Source organism: Lygodium microphyllum, unplaced genomic scaffold (assembly GCF_053477565.2).
Source record: "Lygodium microphyllum isolate KBCC unplaced genomic scaffold, Lygodium_microphyllum_v1.1.10 scaffold_39, whole genome shotgun sequence".
In the NCBI taxonomy this organism is placed as follows: Eukaryota; Viridiplantae; Streptophyta; class Polypodiopsida; order Schizaeales; family Lygodiaceae; genus Lygodium; species Lygodium microphyllum.
The window spans coordinates 1443485-1468751 of NW_028229522.1; the positions used below are offsets into that span (position 1 = coordinate 1443485).

The 25267-nt window shown below is 44.1% G+C and overlaps 1 protein-coding gene across 2 annotated transcripts in view; it reads right to left on the reverse strand.

The window, feature by feature from the left end:
• The window catches only part of LOC148009121 (pentatricopeptide repeat-containing protein At5g27110-like), a 50395-nt gene extending 34933 nt beyond the window's left edge, over window positions 1-15462 (reverse strand). For both annotated transcript variants that reach the window (XM_087673809.1, XM_087673808.1), the window contains exons 1-2: window positions 12048-15462; window positions 11883-11945 (exon numbers count right to left, since the gene is read on the reverse strand). In XM_087673809.1, the coding sequence (XP_087529935.1) occupies window positions 12230-15280 (3051 nt within the window). In that variant the 5' untranslated portion in view covers window positions 15281-15462 and the 3' untranslated portion in view covers window positions 11883-11945; window positions 12048-12229. The remainder of the gene's footprint in view (window positions 1-11882; window positions 11946-12047) is intronic.
• Window positions 15463-25267: the final 9805 nt, after the last annotated feature.

The following is a 25267-nucleotide window of genomic DNA, read 5'->3' on the forward strand; positions in this document are numbered from 1 at the left end:
AATAGCCAGCATAAAATCGCCCAGAATATGCAGGTCGGCTGCATTAAATGCAGCCGACTGTCCAGGTACAGGTCAGACTGCCACGTGGCAGTCCGACTGTCTGCCTGTACGGACAGGATCTGATCGCTAACAAAAAATACTTACAATTTCATCCAGCATATCATCTCACAGCCTAGATTGCCGACCTTCTATGAGTTTGAGTATCAGTTCTTGCGTTACATGAGACTGCACGATCAAGTCCACAAGAAATCCTCATCACAACCTTATTCAAAGTAGAGGGGGTTGGTTGCCTCTTCTTTGAGAGGGAAAACCAACAGTTGCAAGAACTCGCAAGATGCAAAGGCAAGCCAATCCAAGGGTGACACCTCTTCCTCAAACGGAACCAAAGAATCAAGACTTATCTGGCAACAACTCCCTAAGAAAAATAGGTTTTGCACACACTGCCAGAGATCCAGCCATGTGGACGAGGAGTGTTGTTCCAAGGCCCAAGGACTCCTAACTAAAAAGCCTCAACAAACCCTTGCAACTACACAATCCAGTGGGGCTACGCCTCCCGCTTCTGCTTCATCTGCTCCTTCAACACCAGTCGTTGTTGCTGAACATGTGGCATGTGGACAGCCTCAGAAGATAGTCTCTTTCACTATCCCTGAGGGATTGTCTGATTGGTCTACAGGTTTTCGATCCCATTGCACTTCATGCATCCATCTCACCTCCCTCTCCATCTCTTCGGGTGTTTCATTGGCAAAGATCTACTATTGGGCATACGCAATAGTGACCACACTCGTAGACTAGCATGTCTCTAGGTTTTGTACTCTTAGAGTCGGGCCCATAGGATTCATTGCCCTTAGCTTTCCTATTCTTATATCTTCCGTTGCATTCTCACACACATACACATTCATTGCATTATACTTTCTATTAGCTTTTTCTTTCTATTATGCTTTGCTTTGGAGCATCTCACTACTCACCTCTGTGCTTGCAAATTCTTCTCTCTTTTGCAAGGTTTTGTATTTCAGTCGGGCTAACTTGCAGATTTGCTTTGGTCCTTGGGCCGGTGGAGACCTGGGGATGCGCACCATTCCTTTCATGGTTTCATCATCCTAGGAGTGTTTGTTCTTCTTCCAGCATGAAGGCTTCCCCTTCCGAGACGGATCGTGCAACATCTCTCTTGATGCTATCATGGCAATGACTTCTACCTTACTCTTCCAGCAGGGTGCTTCATCCTTTTCATCATTTATCATGGTTCTTAGCACCACATGAAGACCGACATTAGGATCCTCTTCCTCCTTCGGCATCTACATCCACGTTGAGAGGGGATTCCTACCCTTCTTAGCATTCTACAGGCTTCAGCACTTTGTCCAACATCGGCTTCTTCCTCCCTGTTGTACCTTTCCCCTTTGCATTGCATGATTTCATCATCTTTGTACTTGGGCGCTTGGGCAAGTGAACAATTTTCCCCGAAGGGACACTGTCAAAGTGACACTTGTTGCATGAGCATTCTAAAGCATGTAGCATACTTTGTATCTCATTGTGCAAAGCACCACTTGAGCAGATCCTAAGTTGTTTTCACCGGCAACTGTTGTCACCACACCACCATACTCCATCACATGGATACCTCCACCTTTTTTTTCCTCATCATCGACACCCTCGAGTGGATAGGTAAGCTTGTATTGTTTTATAATGTGTTGGGTGTGTACCCTCCCTACTCTCATCTTCTAGGTCACTATTACTCAATCGGCCGCATCCCATACAATTTAACTCTCACTTCTTTTTTTTTAAAGTTCAATGCGGTTCCATCCGCCTTTATAGGGCTTGGTAGACCACTGGGCAGCCCACGTGCAACCTTTGATGCCTTGTCCTCTCAGGGGTGACTACTTGGACTCCCTTGGTAAGATAACCATCGCCTCTATAGTTCGGTAGGCCACTAGGTAGCCGACGTGCACCCTTTGTCCAATGCCCTTACTACTTTGGGCTAGGACACACCTTGGGGTAAGTAAAAATCAAAGTGGCTAGCCTAACCTTTCAGTTCAGTTTTCGGCCTAAGAGGGAGTGTTGAGCTAAAACACGCTTTTCAGCTAATTAGCATTCTTAAACAGCCCCAAAACACACTTAATTAATGAAAAACCCTAAAAAGGGGAGTGGCCCGAGAGAGTTTCAGTGGTCCCCCAAAAACCCTAATTCTTTAGGGCCACAGTCACATCTATAAATAGACAAGCTGCTCCCATTCAGCCTCATTCCCATCTGTGCAGGTTTCCACCCTTGAGTGCAGATTTCAGCCCATCAGTCTACCTCTATGTGGCTGTCTAGCCTTCGAGATTGCTGCCACCTCTCCATCAGCCCTTGCAATGCCCTAGCACCCTCCTCCACGCTGTCGCCCCCACTATTTGGTGCCTTCCTCCAGGCTGCGTTTAGCATCTTCTAGCCACCATCGCCAGCATCTTCATCACCTTCTGTAGCTTGTGTTTGGATCCAGACCAATTGGTTCCAGACCAGCCAAGCGACACGTGTTGGTGCTCCTCCTCATACAAGTGGCATCCACAATTTGCATTTATACTCATATGGGGGCCACCTTCCATCTAATGAGAAACCCTTCACCCGCAGTTTGCGTTTTTGTGTTTCTGCGTTTTGCATTTAGGGTTTGCATTTAGGGTTTGCAACCCCAAAAAGGGGCGCCATCCTAGACTAATTGTGCCTACTTATAGGCCACTCTCTCATTCATTCCTCATGGTTGATTCATTCGGTCAGTCACCTCTTCTCTCCAGCCTCTCCACTACCCTCACACACCTTCAGGAGGACATTGTGGTTCGTGGTTCGTGGCTATCTTCATCATCTTCCTTGTGCTACGATACCCTCGTTCCCTTGTATCACATTCACTCCATGATTCAGAACTTCATCCTTCCATTCATCAAAGTTTTTTTCTGTCTTCTCTTCTCTTCTCCATGTTTGCCGAGTTTACTCCGTGTTCCTCTCCGCAAACCCTACTGTCTCGCTGGTACATCATCTTTTGACATGGTATCAGAGCTGGATCTGCTCACCTAGCAGCGAAGATCCTCCATTCCAGTGAAGGCAAAGACCGGTGGCGGGTTCGGCATCCACTTCTCTTCTTCTTCCATTGCATCAACATCTCGTTTTTGCAGGTTTCAGGTGTTTCACCTTGCTGCCCACACCCCGTTCGCGGAGGACATCTCAGTCGAATCTGTCCATTGCTGTCTCCATCAGTTGGCGCTTGATTTCCAACCCTCTTCACGCAGTTTGGAGAGCTGATTCCAGCCAGGCGACTATTGTTCCTGTGCAGACCTGCTGCCGTACAGCCTGCCACGTCATCATAGTCCTGCTGCCTACGTTTTTAGTCTTTCTCTCTCCTACAGGCTGCCCTGCCTGCGTTTTTAGTCTCTCCTCACCTACGTATTTCTACTTGTTGCAACCTCTTACTACTGGTCACATCCTCCTCCCACTGGCAGCCCACTTAGAAGTGGAAAGGAAGGTGCAACAGAAGATAAGGGAGAGATGGGTGGGAGCTTAAATGGATTTGTGATGAATGTTGTTATAGGAAACATTGTTGGTTCTTTTTCTCCATTAAATGCATTGGATAAAGTCGCACCTACTCCAAATTGACCATGAGAAATAAAATCATTTCAAGGAAAAGGAAGAGACGGAATACTTACATGTTTTTATTTCACTTTCGTACCTAGTTTTGAGTCCATAAAGAAATACCTCTCTTCCACCAAAGGTTCTTTTGAAGAGTCCCTTCTTGACGAGCATCCCTTGGTCCAACAAAAAATACATAATCACTTGGCATAGAATCTGAAATAATAGGGTTCATACCTAGCATTAGAGAAAAGATATACTATGAAAGTGAGGTGTAATCCGAGCTAGGTTCCACTTGTGGATGGCCATTCGTAATGGAGATTCTGAAGGTCCTACAAGATCATCCATTCTATGCACCAAATTTAAAGGAGAAAACTTGGGCTTACCTTCAACCTCCTATTGAGCCCTATGCGTAAGGATGAGATCATACTCGGTGGCAGAAATCTGATATGGTCTGTGGACTCCATGGTAGTCCAATAGTTCTTCGTCCATGTTAGATTGGGCAAAAGTAAGCTAGAGACCCAATCCTGATCGTTTCTATCGATATTTAGTTGTGGAAATTGGAGTGGTGTAGTGAATGTGTTGGAAGTCATCTAACCCTTCTGTTGTTCCTACTTTTACGGATGAGCTTTCCAATGAAAGGCCAAGGTTTCTAAGAGAGTACCTAGCTTTGATAACATGTGAAAAAATTATCTAAATGCAGCAAACACAAAACCAATCATATGACAAAGCACAAACTACTAAACATAAAACACAATTAGGGTTAGGATTAAGGTAACTCAGAGACCGTGAACACAATGAATAATGAAGTGAATGAATAATGAATATACAATGCTCATGCAACAAACATACTATGTAGTGAATAATGAACCTTGAACTCTCATATCTCTAGGATCAAGGCAGAGGTTATGAGCTGGAGAGTGTGTCACACTCCGAACAAATCTTGAAACGCAGCAAGGCAACCTCCGTGTGTCGAACACCAGCAAACGTAGCCAGAAAAGGTTGAATTTGATACAGACGACAATGCAGGAAAGAGAAATACTAAAAATGCATGTACTTGAGGAGAGAGAAGACTGGGCAACAGCCAAAAGCTGCAAACAATTGTACAAAAGATACAAATGACTATTAGAGAAGAGAAAAACTCAGCCAAACACTTAACTATTGATGATGGCGATAGTGTCTCGCAGTAGGCGGCAAGTCCAGCTAACAGCACCAATAGTAAACGCAAGGATCTGGCAATAGACGACAACTCCAAGCTACTAGGCGACAGCTATAGAGAAGTGGAGACAACAGCAAGCAAGTCATGACAGCAGCAACAGGATGTGGACAAAGGCTGAAATCAAGCACCAAATGGTAGTAGATAGATGGGGGAAGCTCTGACCACGATTTCCTCCACAAAAACAGGATGTAGAGAATAGGGATATGGCTCCTGAAACCTACAAAAACGAGATTGAGGGAGAGTGGTGTGCTGCATGCCTATTTACAAAAAGTTTGGGACACCCAAATTAGGGTTTTGTATGTGGGACACAATAACTCTCTAGGATTGCATTTCTTTTTAAAATTAGATGGTTTTTTCACTAATTAAGCATGTTGTGGGGCTATTTAAGTCAGGTTAATGTATTTTTAGCTCAACAGAGATATCCACCTATACCTTTGACCCTTATTCAATGCTAAGTGGTGTAAAAGGTGTCACACCTAAATAAGCACTTTTACATGCAATAATGTGTGTTTACACACCGGGATAAATAAATCTAACAATAATCTCTCTCTCTCTCTCTCTCTCTCTCTCTCTCTCTCTCTCTCTCTCTCTCTCTTTGTGAAAATAATTGAATTAAGTAGCAATATTTACATCAGACTATCAGGTCAGCTAAGAAAACAAAACAAAAACACAAATCAAGGCGAAAGGCTACCAAGACCCTATAACACAAATATCACACAGAAAGGACAGCTAGAGTGGAGTGAACAATATCCAACCAAGGAGGAGCAGCAATGTTAGGAAGAACCAGATCAATTGAAACCATAGAGGAGATCTGCCACAACACTAAACCACGAACATGGGCCACATGACCATGGATGCCTGAGGCAAAATCAAAAATAAAGGCATTCCGAGTACACCAAATATGCCACAGAGCTGTCCATCGAAGGAAATGGAAGAGGCAAGAATAATCTTATTGCAAGGCAGAGATAGTAGGCATCCTTCCCATAATCTACGAACAAGCTGATATCCGCTGCTAAGTCGCCGAAGACTACACACTGTTAGCAGATTAGTCAGCGCAAGGTGAGTCTGTGCTGCAGAGGCTATGGCCTTTTTATAGTGTTTTTTTTTTTGCATTTTCTGGTGCCCTTTTTTAGGGCTAGGGAACATTTAATGCTGGCCGACTGCATTTAATGCTCCCCCCATTTTATGTCTATATATTGCTAGGGCTCCTCCTCCTCTCCTATACTTCAGCCATCATTTGTGGATTTTTCCGAGGAGAGAGGAGCCGATGCCAGGATTCCCACACAGCCAATGACTCACTGTTGTATGCTGCTGTCTCGCATTCAATGTGGATTCCATTTCCCGGGCATACATCTGAGTTCTCATTTGTATTTGTGTTTATTCTTTCTCTTGTCTTGTGTTTCAACAGTTTATTTCAGCATGTTGTTTATGCTTCCATTGCTGCACCACTTCTAACATGGTATCAGTTTTCAGGTTTTGTGTTTCTATTGTGCTTTATTGCTGTTTTCAGGACTGATTTACCCCTCTGCTGCCCTGGCGACTGCTGTCAACCTGATTGCGACCAAATTTTGGCTTTCCTACTCTGCGTTTTGATCAGCATATGCATTGCTTGCCTGTCCAACACCTCCTGCTGCCTGTATTTTCCTCATCAGGCTGCTGGCAACAGTTCCCTACACCTGTTTAGGCAATGTGCAACCTGCATTTTGCTATTTACAGCACTATTTTGGGGCTGGGCGACTCGCTGAAACAGGCCATTTTTGCTGTTTCTAGCAGATTTCAACTGATTTTTTGACTTTGTGCAGCAGATTTTGGCTTCTTTTGATCAGTTTTTGGGTTATACTCCATGTGAACTCTTGGTTTTTGCAGTTTGTGCTCATGGTTTGGCTGTGTTCCCTCTCCCAATCCCTTCTTTTCTAAATCCTCTCCAGATGGCTCCTCCATGCACATCCACTGATGACAAGCTCCATGGCCCTGATTATTACATGTGGAGTGCGGTGATGAAGGCTTGGTTTATTTAGAAGCGGTTATGGTACGTGGTTAACGGAGCTATGGCACGTCCTCGACAACCTTCTCCAGTTCCATCTGATTTTGATGAAGACAACCATGAGGAGGCAATGCTTACATGGGATTCGGATGATGCCCGTGCTTATTTAGCCTTACTTCGATCAAGTTACCCAACTCCAGGACCAGCTTCGCACTATGCAGTCTGCCCTATCAGAGGCACATCTTGTTGATACAGTACTCTACAAGCTTCCTCGGGAATTTGATGGAGTGGTGAATGCTTTACGGACGCAGACATCTACGACTCCTGTCAGTTTTCTTCACATGTCCTCTATGCTACTTGAGCATGAGGCTACTTTGCAACTACAAGGGCGGCTTCCGTCACATTATGGAGGTTCAGGTGAGGCTTTTGTAGCTTCAGAGAGGGATTCAAAGATGAAGAAGTCGAAGGCCCAGTGTTACTACTGTGGCAAAAAAGGTCATTTACGGAAGGACTACAAAGAGTTAGCAACTTCCAGGAAGAACAAGGAGCAGAAGACGAAGCGGGATGCGGACTCCTCCGACAAGTCATCATCTCCCTCAGATTCCAATTCTGATCCTCCAGCCAAGGCAAAGTCCAAGGCACGGAAGCGATCCTCTTCTTCGGATCGTGGAAAGGGCTTAGTGGCCCCTTCCTCAACTACTTTCTAGTAGTGGTGATGCGGACATTCCTCACAACTCTCTAGTGCCACAAAGGGAGTGTGAGAGGGTGGTGAGATGGGGCAGTCGTGCATCATCTATATGTCTATACAAATGCACAAGATCGAGAGAGGGACTTCCTTGACGCATCGACCGAAGTCTGACAGGTACAAATCCTGGAGCTCGGATTGACATCCAGGTTCATGATGGGTTGGTTACTTGACAGAGGGGGAGGCTTTCGTCTGGAGCTCACATGAGGGGACACTTTGGCGGTTCTAGCTGAAGGCAGGGATTCCATGGTCACATGTTTAGAGACATGTTTGGCAGATTGTCTTGTATGTTTTGAGTGACATAGGTGATGTAACGCGGACGAGAAAATTTGATGCTTTGCTTATGTTTAATTGACATTTAATTAAAGGATTAATCAAATGTGCAATTAAAAGATGCACATATGTTGCACATGTGAGGTGCAAGCTACTTTTTCACAGTTGAAGACCAAAGGATCCTGTGAAAAAGATGGGTATCAAAGGCAAAAGTTGTAACAAATTACACTTGTTAGATTCTAGGTGAATTTTGGTGTCAGTTTGCCCCTAGGACCATTAATTGGCCATTAAGTGTCAATGGTGACACTAGGGACTAGGCATTAATTAATGAATTAATGCTTGTCCAAGGGCCAATTAATGCATGGGACCACTTTGGGTTGCAAATGGCCTAGCCAATTCATTTTTGGATGGGCAAGGTCAATTTTCTTGGCATGGATTAAGGGCTGAATTAATTTACAGAGTTAATTAATTCTGAAAACTAATTAAATGGCTGAAAATTGCTGAAAATTGATTAAGAAAGCTACCACTTGGCAAAACTTTCCCATGCAAGTGGGGGAAAGGTTAAATAGGGCTGAAGGGAGAGGGAAATCTCGTTTTTTCATTTTGGAGCTATTGGAAAGAGATGTTGGACTGTTGCTGCCAGCTCTTGGGGCCAATTCCCAACCATTGAAGACCATTTTGGTGATGGAGATTGCATATTCTTGACCTTGGGAAGCTGGCAATTGCTGCTGATGCACTTTCTCCTGAAGATCACAGTCTCTAATGCTCCTATTGTTGTTGGTGCATCCGTTTGGGGCTGGTACAGCAAGGCAGTAGCTGATTTTGATCAGTTCTTCGCAACAAATCTTAGAATTTTCTCTCTCTACAGCATTCTCTCATCTCCTCCAGCCTATGCTCAGCCATTCTCAGCAATTCTTAGCCATTTGGAGGAGATTTCAGCCGTTTTTGGTAGGCTAATCTGTAATTTCTGCAGTAAACCCTAATTTACAGCAGAAATTAGAGTTTAGCAACCACCTTGGGATCCATGCCATGGATTGACGGCTCAAGGGACTGAAATCAGCAGCTGATAATTGAAGATTATCAAGGGATTTCAGGAGCCAGCCCATCCCAAATTGATTTGGGGCAGCATTTGGCCAGCCAAGGGTCAAATTGGAGAAGAAGTCCTGGGTAAATCAAGGGGCAAATGACCCAAAAGGCTTGCTGGTCATCTATGACAGCAAGAGCAATTGGTTAGCAGGAGGAGATTGAAGAATCTCGAGTTGTACTCCTTCCAATTGAATGAAAGCTAAAGAAATACCGCAAGGGGCGCCAGTTTTGGGGCCAACAGGGAGTCTACTGTCCAAGAATGTTATGGTAAAGTGTGTATTTCGTTTTATGTGCATTTATTTATTGCTGTAATTAACTCTTAAATCAGGTTATCACCACCCATTCAAAGAAGGAAGGCTGGTTTCAGGTGACATAACACTGAGAGCTGCTGATTCTTCTCTATTTCAAGTGGTGCTATTATGATTGACATCGACGTCACATACTCTCCGAGGTATCTTGGTGGTGGGCTAGCCACTCACTGCTTGGATATCCATGGTTTTTTTTGTGGTTCTATGTTGTATAGTTTATGATTCCCCATCATTGTACTATTGTATTGTATCACATCACCCCTAATCTAAGAGAGGGCGTTAGCAGACGAGTCAGCTCAGGGTGAGTCTGTGCTACAGAGGCTGTGGCCTTTTTATTGTATTTTTTTCTGGCATTTTCTGGTGCCCTTTCTTAGGGCTAGGGAGCTTTAAATGCTGGCCAACTGCATTTAATGCTCCCCCCATTTTATGCCTATACATTGCTAGGGCTCCTCCTCCTCTTCTGTACTTCCGCCATCATTTGTGGATTCTTCTAAGGATAGAGGAGCCGGTGCTAGGGTGCCCACACAGCCAATGACTCACTATTATATGTTGCTGTCTCGTATTCAATATGGATTCCGTTTCCCGGGCATACATCTGAGTTTTCATCTGTATTTGTGTTTATTCTCTCTTGTCTTGTGTTTCAGCAGTTTATTTCAGCATGTTGTTTATGCTTCCATTGTTGCACCACTTCTGATACACATGGGAAACAAAACTCCAAATCTCTCTCTCTCTCTCTCTCTCTCTCTCTCTCTCTCTCTCTCTCTGTGTGGGCACCTTTTTGGCCCTAAGAGGGGGTGTTGAGCAACCCAAATCCTTAAGTGCATTAACATTGAAATGTAGTGCATTAGTTCCCATTTTTGGTCTTCATTAACAGCCCAAAATAGGCTTTATTTGTATTTATTCGTATGTATGTATCACGGTAGGAGAAATGTGACACAAATCCCCTATATATCCCTCTCACTGCTGTGTTTTGGTGGGCAGGTGTTCAACGGGTAGCAGACATCATTGGCACACTCTTCTTAGCTGCATTTTGCAGCAATCAGATCATCCACAGCAGCCATCTTCTCCAGCATTATCAGCTGCCTATTGGAGATTTTCTTAATCGCCGTTCTGCCTCCCAAGTCCTAGAGTAGGCATTCACTATTTGCAGCTGTCCAGATCATCAAACTATAGCTGTCTTTGTCCACAGCAGCCATCATCATCGTCTTAGACACCTCTCTCCCCAAAAGATTGTGTTTCACTCCATTCACAATGCAAATCCCTTCATAAGTGTTGCTGCCTAGTCAGTCAGGAAAGCACAGTCATCTCGGAGCTCTGATCTGCACCATTGACTCAACTCTGCTCACCTAAATACCAGTCCCAGAGACATGGAACCCTAAGGCTCCATTGTATCATCATTGCACATGATTCATCATTTCATTCATTTTCTATGTTTCTGAGTTCTGTGTCTCAATGTTTGTTGTACACACTCTTTGTTCCTACCTTTTCTTTACATGGTTAAGTGACTTACTTTCAAGGGACATGGTCACTCAGCTCATTGGAATATCCCATGTTCACTCAGAAAGATCAGACATGGGTCACTCTACTCATGGCAACACCCCATGTTCACTGTGCTCTTTGGAATATCCCATATTCAGAGAGAGGCCAAACCACAAATAACAGACGAAAGGAACAATCATCAACACCCAACAACACTTGTATATTGTGACCACAAGAAAGCAACTTACTTTCAAGGATATGGTCACTCTACTCATTGGAATATCCCATGTTCATTTTGTTCATTGGAATATCCTGTGTTCACTCAAAAAGACAAAACAATAGATAAATAGACAGAAGCAACAATCATCAACACAAACAAGTGCCAAGTGACAACACTTGTACATCGTGACCACAAGAATCCACCACCACCTTGAGCTCCATGGCATTTGGATTATACAAACTTTAAGTATCATGGTTCATTGAAACTAACACCTGGTCACTAACAACTCTAGTGTCGCAATAACACTAATATGCTTTGCATTGGGCTTGGATAGCAGCTTGCCCATGATAGCAGATTTAAGCACAACAATATGCTTGATCACCACACAGGTGTCTTGCTCATCATAGGACAAAGCTGACTTGGTCCAAGAAGAGACGTGTAGGCTTTCTCACCACCATGGCAGAGAATGACTAGCCTCCAAGTAAGGCCCCATCTCAAAGACTAACTGATTGCTCAATTGTAGATTGCCATTTGACATTTAGATTCCACCACCACTACAACAACCATGACCTACTATCATCACTACCATTATCACTGCTGCTGCTACTAATAACAGCACAATTTGTACTACTATCAGCACTACTGCTGCTGTGCTACAGCCACTACCGCTACCATACCACTACTATCATCACCACCACTGCTGCTGCTTTCAACACTTGCTACCACCATCACTAACACTGATACAACTGCTATAACCACTACAACCACCACGAGCACTACTATGACAATTGCTTCTAAAACTACCACTACTGCTATTACTACCGATACACCACTACTAATTTACAGCTATCATCAATAAAACTACCACCACACCACTAATATTGCCACCACCGCCATCACCACCACCACAACCACCTCTATTACAATTATTACAACAACAAGGATCCTTCTTAGTAGATGAAGAGCATGCCAAGAATATGTACCTGGAGAAGGAAAGATGTAGCAAGTGTGGGCGAGAAGTAGCCATCTCTATTATGCCTCCAAGCCTGCCACAAAGAGAACATCAAGATTTTAAGACGAAAAATATTTAGGATTCCCCTAGCTAAAGTCTAGATTGTGTCAAATAGAAAGTATAATGAGACTACTACCTCTTCCATTAGGCCGCATGACTTATATGCCATAACTTTGTGGCACTAAACATTGTGCTCAGACGGTGAAGTTTCAGAAGCTATTCCTCGTGCGGTAAGCTCAGAACATGCTAGGATAAGCAAATTAGGATGCACCTCTTTGCAGTCATTGTCCAGCACCAACCCCTCGGGGTTTACAAGGCTTACACCAATGCTTCCTCCACTTCACTGAATATATGCCTTACAACTGCACCTACATTTGGCACATATCCCTGATTTCTGATGCGCAAGCTCAATGGTTCAAACGTGGTCAAAAAATTTCTCAAATTGTTATCTGTCACACTAAACTTCTCCAGCTTCTCATTGACCTCTATAGATGCATTTGCAGGTTTCTTCAATGCCTCTGCATGTTGTCTCATCTCCTCTATCCTGATTGCCTCAGTCCACCTGCCAGCATTGGCATAGATATCTGCCATGAGCAAGTATACAGTTGCATCTTCTTTATCCAACTGTATAAGTTGCTTGAAGCATCTCAATCCTGCCTCTACTTTACCATACACTTTGCATGCAGTGAGCAAAGCCCTCAAGATTTCTTTGGATGAAAGACACTGCATGGATTCAGCAAACTTCTCAGCTTCGTAAATATCTCCTGATCGAGCAAGAAGATCAATCATACAAGTGCAGTGCTCCAGAGTTGGTTCGAGTTGATAAAGCTCTCTCATCATCTTGAAGTACTCTTGACCCTGTTTAACTAGGTTTGCATGGCTGCATGCAGCAAGAAGACACGTGAATATTGTTGTATCCGGCTTGACACCCTGTTCTTGCATGTCTTGAAAGCATTCCACAGCTAGAGTGCCCTCATAGTTCTCACCATATGCCTTGATCATCACTGTCCAAGATATAACATCTCGGACAACTAGCTTGTCGAACACATCCCACCCCTCCAAAAGTAAGCCACATTTGCCATACAGGTCTACCAGCACATTGCCCACAAAAGGATTGGTTTCTAACCCCAATTTCATGACCTCAGTGTGCACTTCATGGCCTGTGTCTAAGGCTCGTGTGGCACCACAAGCTTTCAAGAAGCGAACACACGTGTCACAATCTGCAGGTACACCATCCATCTGCATCTGTTCACAACATTTCAGAACTTCTTCATCAAGCCCATACTGTGCATACCCTGATACTAAAGCAGCCCAAGAAGCTGTATCTCGTACTAGCAGCTTGTCAAACACATCTTGTGCTTCTACAAGGGAGCCAGATTTCGCATATGTACTCACTAGTGCTGAGCTGATACAGTGATCTTTTTCAAGACTCCTCCTAATTACTTCAGCATGTATTTCTTGGCTTGTTTCTAAAGCTCCTACCATACCACAAGCTTTCAAGATGCAAGTGAATGTCACATCAACTGGAGCAACATGCTGCAGCACCATGAGTTTGAAGGTGTCCAATGCTTCCCTACCAAGCTCACATTCAGTATAACCTGCAATTAATGCATTCCATGAAACCACATCTCGGGCAGATAGCTGCTCAAACACTTTTTGTGCTTCAGTCAGCATACCACATTTAGCATGCATATCTATTATTGAGCTGCCCAGAAAACAATTGCCCTCTAATCCATGTTTGATAATCTCAGCACATAGCAAATGGCCTCTACCAATAGCTCCTAAATTACCACAAGATTTCAAAGTGCAAACAAAAGTGACGTCATCTGGCAACACACCTTCTAGCAGCATCTCCTCTGAACATCTTAAAACTTGCTCAGCAAGCCCATGATCAGCAAATCCCACTATCAATGCATTCCAGGAAACTATATCCCGCTTAGTCAGCTTGTCAAAGACTTCCTGTCCTTCTGCGAGTGCACTGCACTTGACGTACATATCTATTAGCACATTGCCCAGGATTATATTACTATCCACTCCCAGTTTCACTGCCTCAGCATGTATTTCCTGGCCATTTTCTAGGATTCCCAAATTACTACAAGCCTTTAAGCAAGTCATGAGCACAACAACATCAGGTGAAACACCACTTGAGTACATCTTTTTGAAACAACTGAACACTTCCATATCAAACCCATGGTCAGCATATCCTGACATAAGTGCAGCCCATGAGACTGGACTTGGAATTGCTAATCTGTCAAGCACCGCATGTGCATGTATAAGCAAGCCCCATTTCGCAAGCATATCCACAAGTGTAGTACCAACAATAAGTTCCTGCTCCAAACCTCTTAAAACTAGTTCAGAGTGTATTTCTTCACATCTCTCAACGGATCCAATAGTACCGCAACTTTTTAAGCCGTAGGTGAAAGTGGTAACATCAGGAGAAATGCCATCTAGTTGCAACCGCTTTAAACATACAAGTGCTTCCTCACCAAGCCCGTGTTTCATGTAGCCTGAAATCAGTGTGTTCCAGGAGACAATGTTTCTACCTGGGAGGTGATCAAACACTTCTTGGGCTTCTGCAAGCAAGCTGCATTTTGCATACATATCCACCAAAGTGTTGCCAATGAGAAGATCTTTTTCCATTCCCTTTTTCACAATTTCGGTGCACAGTAGCTGGCCTCTGTCGGTAGATCCTATACAGCTGCAAGCCTTCATCGTGCACACAAACGTGACTTCTGCTGGAGGGATGCCTTGCAGCTGCATCTGCTCAAAGCAGCTCAGTGCCTCCTCACCAAAACCATGTTCAACATAACCTGCAATCATTGTGTTCCATGAGATAGCATCTCGTCTATGAAGCTTTTCAAAGACTTCTCTTCCTTCCACAAGTGAGCCGCATTTGCTATACATGTCGACCAATGAGTTGCCCAAAATGGCATCTTTATCCAAGCCCTTTCTGATAATGTGATCATGTATGCCACAACCTGCATCTGTGTCTTTCAGGGCAATGCAAGCTTTAAGCAAGGCTACAAATGTGTAACTGTTAGGCTGTACGGAGTCCCTCTGCATTTCATGATAGAGGTGGAAGGCATGTCGAAAATCTCCGCGATCAACATATGCGGAGAGGAGTGAGGTCCAAGAGTATTCGTTGCGGGAAGGCAATCGGCCGAATGCGTGCTCGGCATCAGTCAGGCTGGCGCAACCGGCAAGCACTAGGACGAGGTAGTTACCCAGGACTGTGTGCAGTTCAAGCTGATGCTCGCACATGTAAGCATACCAGAGCTTGGCAACGGGCAGATTATTTTCCTGCTTGCACTTCTGCAAGACGCTGATGAGCCGATTCTCAAGCGAAGGGCGGACCTCGAGCTTTCGCATGCCTTACTGAAGCATGTTCTCGCTTCCTTCCTCCCTTCTCCTTTGGGAGTGTGTCGCCACCCTGAACGATGATGAATTAATTGAATTCAGAATTACATCAAGGTCCCATGCCGTTTATTTGAAAGGTTAAGTAGCTGCCCTCCGGCACACTTTGACATTTCCCACGGGGAGAGAAGGGTCTCTTTTCCCTTCTTCTCTATAGCATTAACATGGTGAGCTTCTTGTGAGAGATCACATACCTAGCTAGGTATGATTACGAGCGAGGGGCAAATCTACACACAGTAATAAGTTTTTTGGCATTTTCACGTGTGGGAAAAGGGGCTCTTTTGCCTTATTTTTCTCTATAAAATTCAACATCATGAGATAATAAATTCTTATATATTCTTTTTTAAGTAATTATGCATAAATTATATTAAAGAGAAAAAGGTAGTTACATCACAAAATGGGGCACTGCCCATATGTAAGATAGCAAGACATTAGCTAGGAGAGACAACCAACACGACATTTAGTTATTTATTACATTGTATATAGGAGGCCAAGGTAGTATCTATCATGAACAGGTTCATGTCTGGCTTGCAGAGGCTAAGTCTCTTGCTTGGAAAACAATAAACCAATAGGCTTCACAACATTCGAGTTGCAACCTCCTTTCATTATGGATGACCTTTTTTTCATTTTGAGTGGAACTTTTTCTTGTTCTTTCCTTTTTCTTTCTTCGAGCAACTCCCTAACTCTTTAGCTTTTGTATTAGGAGGCAATCCTTTAAAACAACATTTTTCATTTGGGAGAGTACTGCAAACATTTCACAAACTTTCTGGTGGAGTATGGCTCATCTCTAATCCTTATTAAGCGTGACATGTGAGCGAGCGATCTCCATTTTGGCTTCCATCTTAGCAATCAATCAAACATGGTGAAGTACCTGCAATAAAAAATCAAAAGTTAGATTGTCCTACTTGCATTGATGTTCACCCTCAAACACAATTGCATTCCTTTGTAATTAGAGGTTCCAAAAGACAACCCCCCCTTACATGTCTAGACTATAGAGGGTAACCCATTGGCTTCCCCCAACTAGATCTCTTTCCAACCGAACTTATATGAGTGAAGGTGAAAGACAACTTTGTAAAACCACTTCATAGTGTTCTTGTTAGAGAGACAGGTGAGAAACAAATGAGGGAGAGTTTCAACTTCCTTGCCACAGCATGGACACATTCATGTCCCCACCACAATGCTTCTCACTTTTTCTTGGGTCCACACAATTTTATGGAGAATGAGCCACTAAAGGCTAAAGATTTTAGGTTATATTATAGTTGACCAAATTTGATTAAATCTAAATTCCCACTAATTGTTTGACCAAGAGATTTGCCACCTTCCTATTGAGTGAATGAATTACATGTGAATTTGATGGGGGGAAACAAGGCATGGGATAGAGTTTAGCATACATCTTCCAACAAAAAGAGTTAGGAATAACCAAATCATTAATTTGAATGAACATTGGAGAACTAGCATTCCATATCGCTTTTCTTTCCAAAATAAAATCTAAGTCTTTCCTAATAAGCTTGAATCTTAGTTGAAGTGTTCTTAAATCTTGCACATTTTTTGAGGGGAAATCTCACAAATTCTTCCACACTTGGAGGCCTTTTCAGTTGAGACTGGCAATTTACTTTAAATGATTTGATGGGTTGGGCAAAAAAGTAAGGCTAAGCCAAATTTAGTCATTGGCTGACTGATACATGGTTTTTCGTCATTGTTGTAGTTGTAGGAGGAGTTTGAATCTAAGACATGTGTACCACAATAGTTTGACCAATGGAGTGCTCCTATAGGAGTAAACTTAAAGTCTACAAAGATCAGTGTGTGGGAGGTGCAGATTGCTAAGCCTTGGACAGGTTGAAACTATGAACCTAGATAAAGAGTATGAGAAAAGAATGGGCCAATCCTCATCAGGGTGGATCTTACTTCTCAACACCCACTTGCACCCAAGTTTGTCAACTATAGAGTGTATGTCTAGGATTCCAAGACCTCCTAGCTTCTTAGGAAAGTATAGGTTTTCCAAGCTACTTTTGATGTTTTAAACTTTGGGGATTCCCCACCCCAAAGATAGTTCCTACAAAGAGCCTCTAATTGTGGGAGGTTGTATTTTGGAGGATGCTAGTAGGCGAGGAAATATACACAAGAAGGTATGATGATCTAGTTGAGAATGACTATTCTAGAAGCGAAGCCCTACTTGAGATCATTCCACTTGTTAATCTTATTTTGAAATCTGTCCATCATCCATTTCCATCTTTGCTTCATGGTGACCTCAAATCCCATGGGGATCCCCAAAAGCTAGAAAACAAGCCCTTCCTTGATGGGCTTGCACCCCACCTCTAATAGCCAAGGGCGGGATTCTTAAGGAGGGTTTTGACCCCCATTTTGGAGTGGTTGATTTTGGAGCCATGAAGGAAATCTCTAGATAGGCCGAGAAGGAGGAAATAGACACTAGGTCATTATTTAACGTTGAGTTAGTGTCATCCACCAATAGGTTTAGGATCATATCTTTGGCTCCCCCTAGTAATTTGATACCTTTAATGTTCCCTTTTTTATATTGATCCTCTATAAGCCACCCCCAAACCATTAGCTCTGCAATAGAAAATAGAAGAGGAGTAGGAGGCAACCTTAGCTAATTGATGTTCTAAGAGGGAAAGGGGGGGTGAGGTCCCTATTAACATCTATCCTTGTCCAAGCATTCCCAAATAGAACAAAAACAATTTTTATGAATCTTTGACCTAGTCCCATGTTTAAGAGGGATTGGAGAATGAAATCCCACTCCAAACTGTCATAGGCTTTATCAAAGTCTATCTTCATAAATACATAATCCTTGTTATTTTGTTGAGCATAGTCAAGCCCCTTCCCAAAGGTTAATAATAGCATCCATAATATATCTACCTTTTATAAATCCTTTATGTTCCTTATTCCTAATCCATTTGTCTAAGTGAGCGGAGAGCCTTCAAGCAATGTTTTAGTGAAAATTTTATAGGTTGTGTTTAGGCGCAAAATTTATCTCCGAGTACCTAGTAGTTCTTTCTTCTCCCTTTTATGAATAGGTTTGACAACACCTTCATTGATGAAGGATGGGAAGGCCCCAAAGTGGAATGTCTCCTTCCAAGCATCAAGAAAGGGGGGAATGAGTGTGTCCTTGAATGTTTGAAAATCTTCATCAAGCTGGCCATATGGGCCAGTCGATTTGGCCCTTGGCTAAAGACTTTATGGTATCATCTAGTTTGAAATCCAATATGTCAACCTCTAAGAGTGAAGTTATTTCCAATGAAACTACTTTCTTTCTACGCATAGAAACCTTAACCTTGGCCTCTATTTGATGGGGTGTAGGTGGGTTAAAAACACTAAAAATGTTGAAGTGTGCATAGAGAATTGCCAGATTCTCTTCTTGAGATTGGTGCCAAGTCTTGTCCTCTCTCCTTAGGAGGGCAATAAGTTCTTTACTATGTTTTTGTTTGAGCATACTGAAGTTTTCTTTAGTCAATTTGTTTGCTCTATCAGACCACCAACTTTCAAAAAATCTATAAAGGTGCTCCACCTTGATCAATTCCTCCCTTAGAATAGTTTCTTTTGCAGAAAGGAGGTTTTCTTGGAGATGAGCTTTACCTAGATCAATCCTAGCTTCCAGTAGGATACTTTTTTGGTAGGTTTAGGCCCTTCTCTTTTGCCTCATAGAGGTAAGAGTTTGCTTGGCTTTTCTCAAGAATTCCTGAGAGTCCTTAGTGTCTACAGTCCAAGCTTTAGTTGGGACTCCTTGAAGAGGGGAAATGCTAATTCCATATAGTAGCAATCTGTGGGAGCTTTCGCTCAACTGCTGCCAAGACCCACGGACCGCTTATTGTTTCAAGCGTTCCAAGCAAGTTCTAATGGCTATCTCTCACATAGCTGATGCGTCGTCAATCCTACGAGTGTAGTGAGCTTACCTTAGTGCCAATATGAGTTGCCTCCTCTCCCACACACACCGGTAGCTCCACGATCCTCGATGCTAGCTCAAGCATCCTCAAGCCTCTTCCACCTCCAAGCTCCATCCTCCATAGCCGTGCACGCAAGAAGAGAGAAGAGAAGTGAAGAAGAGAAGAGGAGATGGTGAAGAGCTTCACCCTCTTGATCCCTCACTCTCACACACACACTCCCTCACACTCATACTCCCTCTCTCAAGAGCACACACAAGCAAGAAGGTGAGAAGGAGAGAAGAAGAAGAAGACTCTTTTTGCCACACACCAAAGAATGATCTCTTATTCACTTTTTGAACTTTATATATACAAACCCTAAAATCCCATGGGCACCCATCCCTTTTTTACATGACCGGCCATTGTGGCAAGGTCCTTTTTCCCATTTCCCTCTTCTGGCTTTGTCCCTCTAGCCTACACCCATCTAATATTTTACAATTGGCACAGGAGGGAGCCTGGTGCTCTTTTACAAGAGTTTTCCGAGTTTTTTGAGGCGCTTTTACATTTAAGGTTGCGATTTTTGCCCCGGTTCATCTTTAGAGGCCACCTGCATGTCTTTGCTCTTTTTCCATCTTCCTTTTGCTTTTTCTTCCATTTTTCTGCCATCTCGACTTGGGGTTAACATTACCCCCCTCCTAGACGGGTGCCAGTTCCATGGCACTTTGGCGTTGGTGTAAGGGTGGGGGCCACATGTAGACTCAGGTGCTTGTGGAAGCTCAAGAATGATGTTCGTCAGAGTAGCTCATTGGATGTCATGGGTGGACGAGGGCCTCCGAAGTTGGTGGTTTGGCACTTTTGGTGTACCTGAAGAAGAAGGTGTGGTGCTCTACCTAAGGGGAGTGCTTTCCTCAGCGTGTTAGTGTAGTGTGCTCGTGCTAGTGGAATGGGGAGGTGGGTCTAACCGCAGACGAGCCTGGATGATGTCCCACACTTGAGGACCCATTTGTGCCACGGGGGTGCAGTGCCAGTGGCTTAGGGTGACAGGTCTAACCATAGGTGAGTGTTACCTCCCTAGGTGTGTCCAGCCCTTGATGTGCCCTAAGCGTGACGTGGGGGAGTAAAAAGGGCTAGGGGGTTAGGAGCAGAGCCAGTCGACCGAAGCCACCGAACACTCCTAACTTAAGGGCCCCTAGGTGCAGTGATCGTGCTTTTCTTTGCTGCTGTTCTATTCTTTTCTTTTCTTTTCTTTTTCTTTCTTTCTTTCTCTTTTTTTTTTTGGATACATTTAGGGGTAGTATCACATCAAGAGTATGACAGCCAAGTCTAATTCTCATCATCAGAATGAGGGGGGGAGGGAGGGCAAATGGATTTGCGTAAAAATTGGTGGCTTTGCATGTACCCTTTCAGGTTCATGCGGACGTGGAGAGAGGTGGTGGATAGAAAGGGATGATTACATTTAGTGAATTGGCTATCGCTCATATCCTCTAGGAGAGCTAGGCAAAAGAAAGGTAGTAGGCTAGCTTTCATCATTAAGTGGGTCATAACGCAGCTATCAATAGCATTAGGATCAAAAAAGAGGGGAGGCAAGCCGTTTTCTTGCAGTGCTGGATCTTGCTTAAGTAGGAGCTTAAGGAGCCTAAGGTAATTACACGTGGTTATGAAAGCGGGATCTGGACAGGATGAGAATTCAACGAGGAAGCGTGTCATGGAGGTTGTTAGGCTTCCAAAATCAAAAAGTAGAGTGTCCTCGAAGGAGGTGGCATTGGAATTGTAGATGACGAGGAAGTCATGCCTCCCATGGAGGGTGGCGACAAAATCCACGCCTACCCTACGAGGATATGCCATGAATGTGGGGTCGTTCCGCTCGTAGGGTAGGGTGTTACAAAATGCCATCTAGGCGAGCATGTTGGTATTGCATATTCGCCTTCTCCGGAGGGGTTGGCAGTCGTAGCCCCTTACTGTGTGTGGCACTTCGTACACTTTGTCTTGCTAAAATTCAGCTTCCTCCATGCCCCACAGAGTGGGGGTCCTTGCCCTGTCATCCAGCCATTTTTGGCCTAGTCAGCTGCTACTGCCAGCCGCGATCACCTCCTCCATTACTTTGATCGGCATGACCCTTCTCAGGCTGTCAGGTATAAGGAAGCTGAAAGAGAAAGGGTCCTTTTCGATTTCATGCTGTTCCCAGACCACTAGCACTGCATTAAATTGTGTTGGGAGGTCATCGGGGCATGGTGGGAGGGATGCAGATGGCCGCACGATTGGCTTGGCCTGCAGCCTTTTTCTGGCTTCTTCCACCAACTTTTTCAGTCGCTCCTTGAGGGTGGCTTGTCTGTCCGAGGGCGGGTCGAGTTGTTGTTGTTTCTGATCGTGCGGCGAGGGGGGCTGCGGGATTACATCTTGAGAGCGGAGTTTTGATGTCGAGAAGCGCTTAAAAATAGCCAAAAATTACGAATATCAAGGGAAAAATATTCAACGTCGAAGGCGGTAGCTCCAGCTAGGACGATTTTAAGCACCAAGTGAAATACGACTCTTAAAAGGCGCCCGAGCGACACTTGTTGATTTTTGATAATTTTTCAGACCGCCGTACGGGTTATCAGGAGTTGCCAGCGAATGCGGGATGTCAAGCTGGACGCCCAAGATTTTTCAGAGCTCGAATAGGAGCCAGGACGGGGAAATGGCCACAAAATGGGCAAGATATGAAAAGGTGGACACTTGGGAGGCCAAAATTGGGCATGCCTTTTGAGTTTGGACCCCCCCCCCCCCCCCCCCCCCCCCCCCCCCGCCCCCAAAAATTTTATGCACCTTATGAAACAAAAAACGTGGACAGAGAATGAGGGATGAAGAAAAAACGTGGAGTAACATGGCGGCCGTTTTTTGCGCCCTCTCATGATGGAGATGGAGTATGCAGGCTGAAAGCAACCCATACAACCGATCATGGGGCTGATCTTCTCCTTTCTTGCTGGTCTTATCACTTGTCTTCACCCGTGAAATGGCTGTGGGAATGAAGAGATGGAAATCTAGTTTTTCTTTCTCCTCCCTCTCTCTCTTCTAAGGGCAGATTCATGTGGTGAAGAAGAAGAAGAAGAATAGATGACGGATGCTTGTCCAATGAAGACCGGATTGCTCCGTGGTTCAAGAGGAATGAAGATTGCTGATTTTGGACTGTCATGAGCATTAATGGCTGCTGGAAATCAGTCCCGAGATATGGCAAATAAAAACCCGCAACCTGCAAAGAACGGTAATTTCATTTTTACAAAGGAAATTGATGTTTTATGCAATTTGCTTCATGAATATTTGTTCCCATGGGATGATTATGCATTACGTTATTGTTTGCTATGATTTTGATCAGTTTATCCTCAGAAAATCAGAAAATCATAAGTGTTGTGATTGAAATTAATAGGATAAAACCCGTAAAACACGCGAAATATGGGGAAATTGGGTGTTTTTGGTATATAAATGGAAAATATAATAAGACACACCAACTAAATTTGTGTTTTTGCTGCAAATGAACCTAAGGGCCACATCCCACAACTCATTTTGTATTTTTAGTTATTTAATATTGAAAAAAAATACAAGAAAAATAGTAAAAATGGAAAAAAAATAGGGAAAAAATGGATTTTGAGTACCGAAAATTAAGGAAAAATAAGATTCATGTTTGTGGATGTATGGGGGGTCTGAAGTATGAGGGTTAGCCTCAGTTCAGCCCTACCTTTATGTTTTAGTGAGCCTTTTATTGCTATTTATACAATAAAAATGTGGGAAATGAACCCTAAACCGGTCAATAATGCACAACCTAAACGGGTGAGGGGGTAGAGTGTATAAAAGGTGTTTAAATACTAAATGAAATGATGAAAAGCTTGCTGGTTTTTTATGCATACCATTTAGGTTGGTTGATAATTAAAAATTAAGAACCTAGTAGCACGAGGGTTTCTCGGTGCTAGGTTCATGCAACGCCGCATACGAGCGATAGTTAAATTCATTGAAAGAATGTTTTTGCACTAAGCACAAATGCTGATTTTCTTAATTGTTTGAGCACATGGACATTCACAATTTGCATGAAGCATAAAATGATAAAAAAGTATCAGACAATACCTCCTGGATGCATAGCAATTGCTTTCTAAAAGATCGTGACCAACATTGAGTGAATAAGGTTGTCTAAGCTGTAGGTAGACGTGGGTCCTAGGGAAAGAAAGTGAGGTATGGTACATTTCTGGATACGAAATAATTGGTACCTTGAGTGAAAATATGTGCGAAGTGTTATATATGTTTAGCGACGCATCGAGGGGCCAATCCCCAAGATGTAGGAGAGTCGCAGTGAGGTAGCGACTCTCCTACATCTGCACATTGCCAAATAGCACGAAGTACAAACATAGGAGGTCCTACACATTTGCTTTCTGCCAAGATTTTTCTTTCTCCACCAAGGCGAGGCGTTGTGCCAATGCCTTCATTCGTTTCTCGTTCTGCATGGCCCATTCCTTGACCCTTTTGCTCATTCCTTCCATGCTCTCCCCCTGCTTTTGTGCTAGGGTTATGAGCTTCTACTCCTCAGCCCTGAGCTCTTTGCTCATGCTGCCTTGCTCTTTCTTCCCGAGGCGTAATTGATCGGTCATGGACTCGATCTCCTTTCGTTGTTGCTCCCTCTCTTGTCTTCTCTCCTCTTCCTTGGCGTTCAATTCCTCCATCATCTGCTCAATGGTGGCGGTCTTTGACTCCAGTTCCTTATATTGCATCAGGAGGAGCTTGTATTCCCACTGCATCTGCACAAGTTTTTGATTCTCGTCCTCCAGCCCGCTATTTGTAGCTTTCTTCCTTGTCCTCTTTTGCTTTCAATTCCTGCTTGAGTTCAAATATTTGGCGTTGCTGCATGGCGATGATGCGGGTTTTCTCTAGTTGGAAGGCCGCCACTGACTCTTTTTCTGTCACCAACTCAGCCACCGCCATTCTTTTTTCCTCTTTCGCTCTCTTCAGTTGGGAGAGCAGCTCAGCGACGTATTCGTCGTAACTGGCTTGTGGTGTCATTGTTGCGTGGGTGGGGGTGGTCAAGGCCTCCATACGCGGACGCTTCTGGTCATGCCTCGATTCTGCATCTGCAGCTGGCCATTTTGGTCCCGTGGTCATGGTTTCCATGTTTTTCCCTTGGGCCATTTCCTTTTTGATGAAGTATTGTATCCAGGCCACCAAGTTGGACACTTCCAAGCTGGTGGGGATACTAGGGGTGAGCGTAGTGGGTTCAGCGGGGGGTGCCATGAGGGTGGGGATAGGATGGAGGGGTGCTTTGCCTTTTCCTTCTGGAACTACGGGGGGCGTGGGTTCTGGTGCCTACATGCTGGAGCTAGGCCCTTCTTCCCTTGGCTGATTCCAGGCTTCTGGGTCATCCGCCTTGCATTGCTGCTCGATGGACCGGCGTGTAGCCTCGGCTAGGTCCTCCTCCTCCTTTCTTATTAACTCCTCTTCCTCCTCCGCGACTCTTCTTTTCCTTTCCTCTTCGGCCTTTTTGTATTCTTCCTCTAATTTCTCTTTTTCCTCCTGCTCTTCTCTTCTTCTCCTTTCAGTCTCTTGCTTTGACGCCTTTTTAGCCTGACTGACTTGCTCTGTTGTTTCTTCTTCTTCCTGCTTTCTCTTCCTTCCTCTCTCCTCTGCCTCCCTGAGGGATTGTCTTTTCGCTTTCTCCAAGTCTTCCTTCTTCTTCCTATGGCCTTCATCCTATTTCTTTTTCTTTTGCGCTGCTTTTTTCTTGGTCTCCTTGACCTGTTTTTTGCTTTTCTGTTCTTCTCCTTCTTCCTCGGTCTCCTTGACTTGCTTCTTACTTTTCTATTCCTCCCCTTCTTCCTCGGGCTCAGTCCTATCACTGGACCTCTCCGGGTGTTGATGAGGAGGTGATCTGTCGGGTGTTTCCCCCTCCCCCTCTTCTGCTTCCTTCACGGCCTCTTAGATAAGCGCCGTTAAGATGTCTCCGTAGGCGATGAACGAGGCTTTGGAGGAGGCCCTCTTTCTTTCTGTGGCCTTCGACACTATGGATTCTCCTCCTGCTAGCATGCTTCCTAAGGCTAGCGCTCGAGCTGCCTGG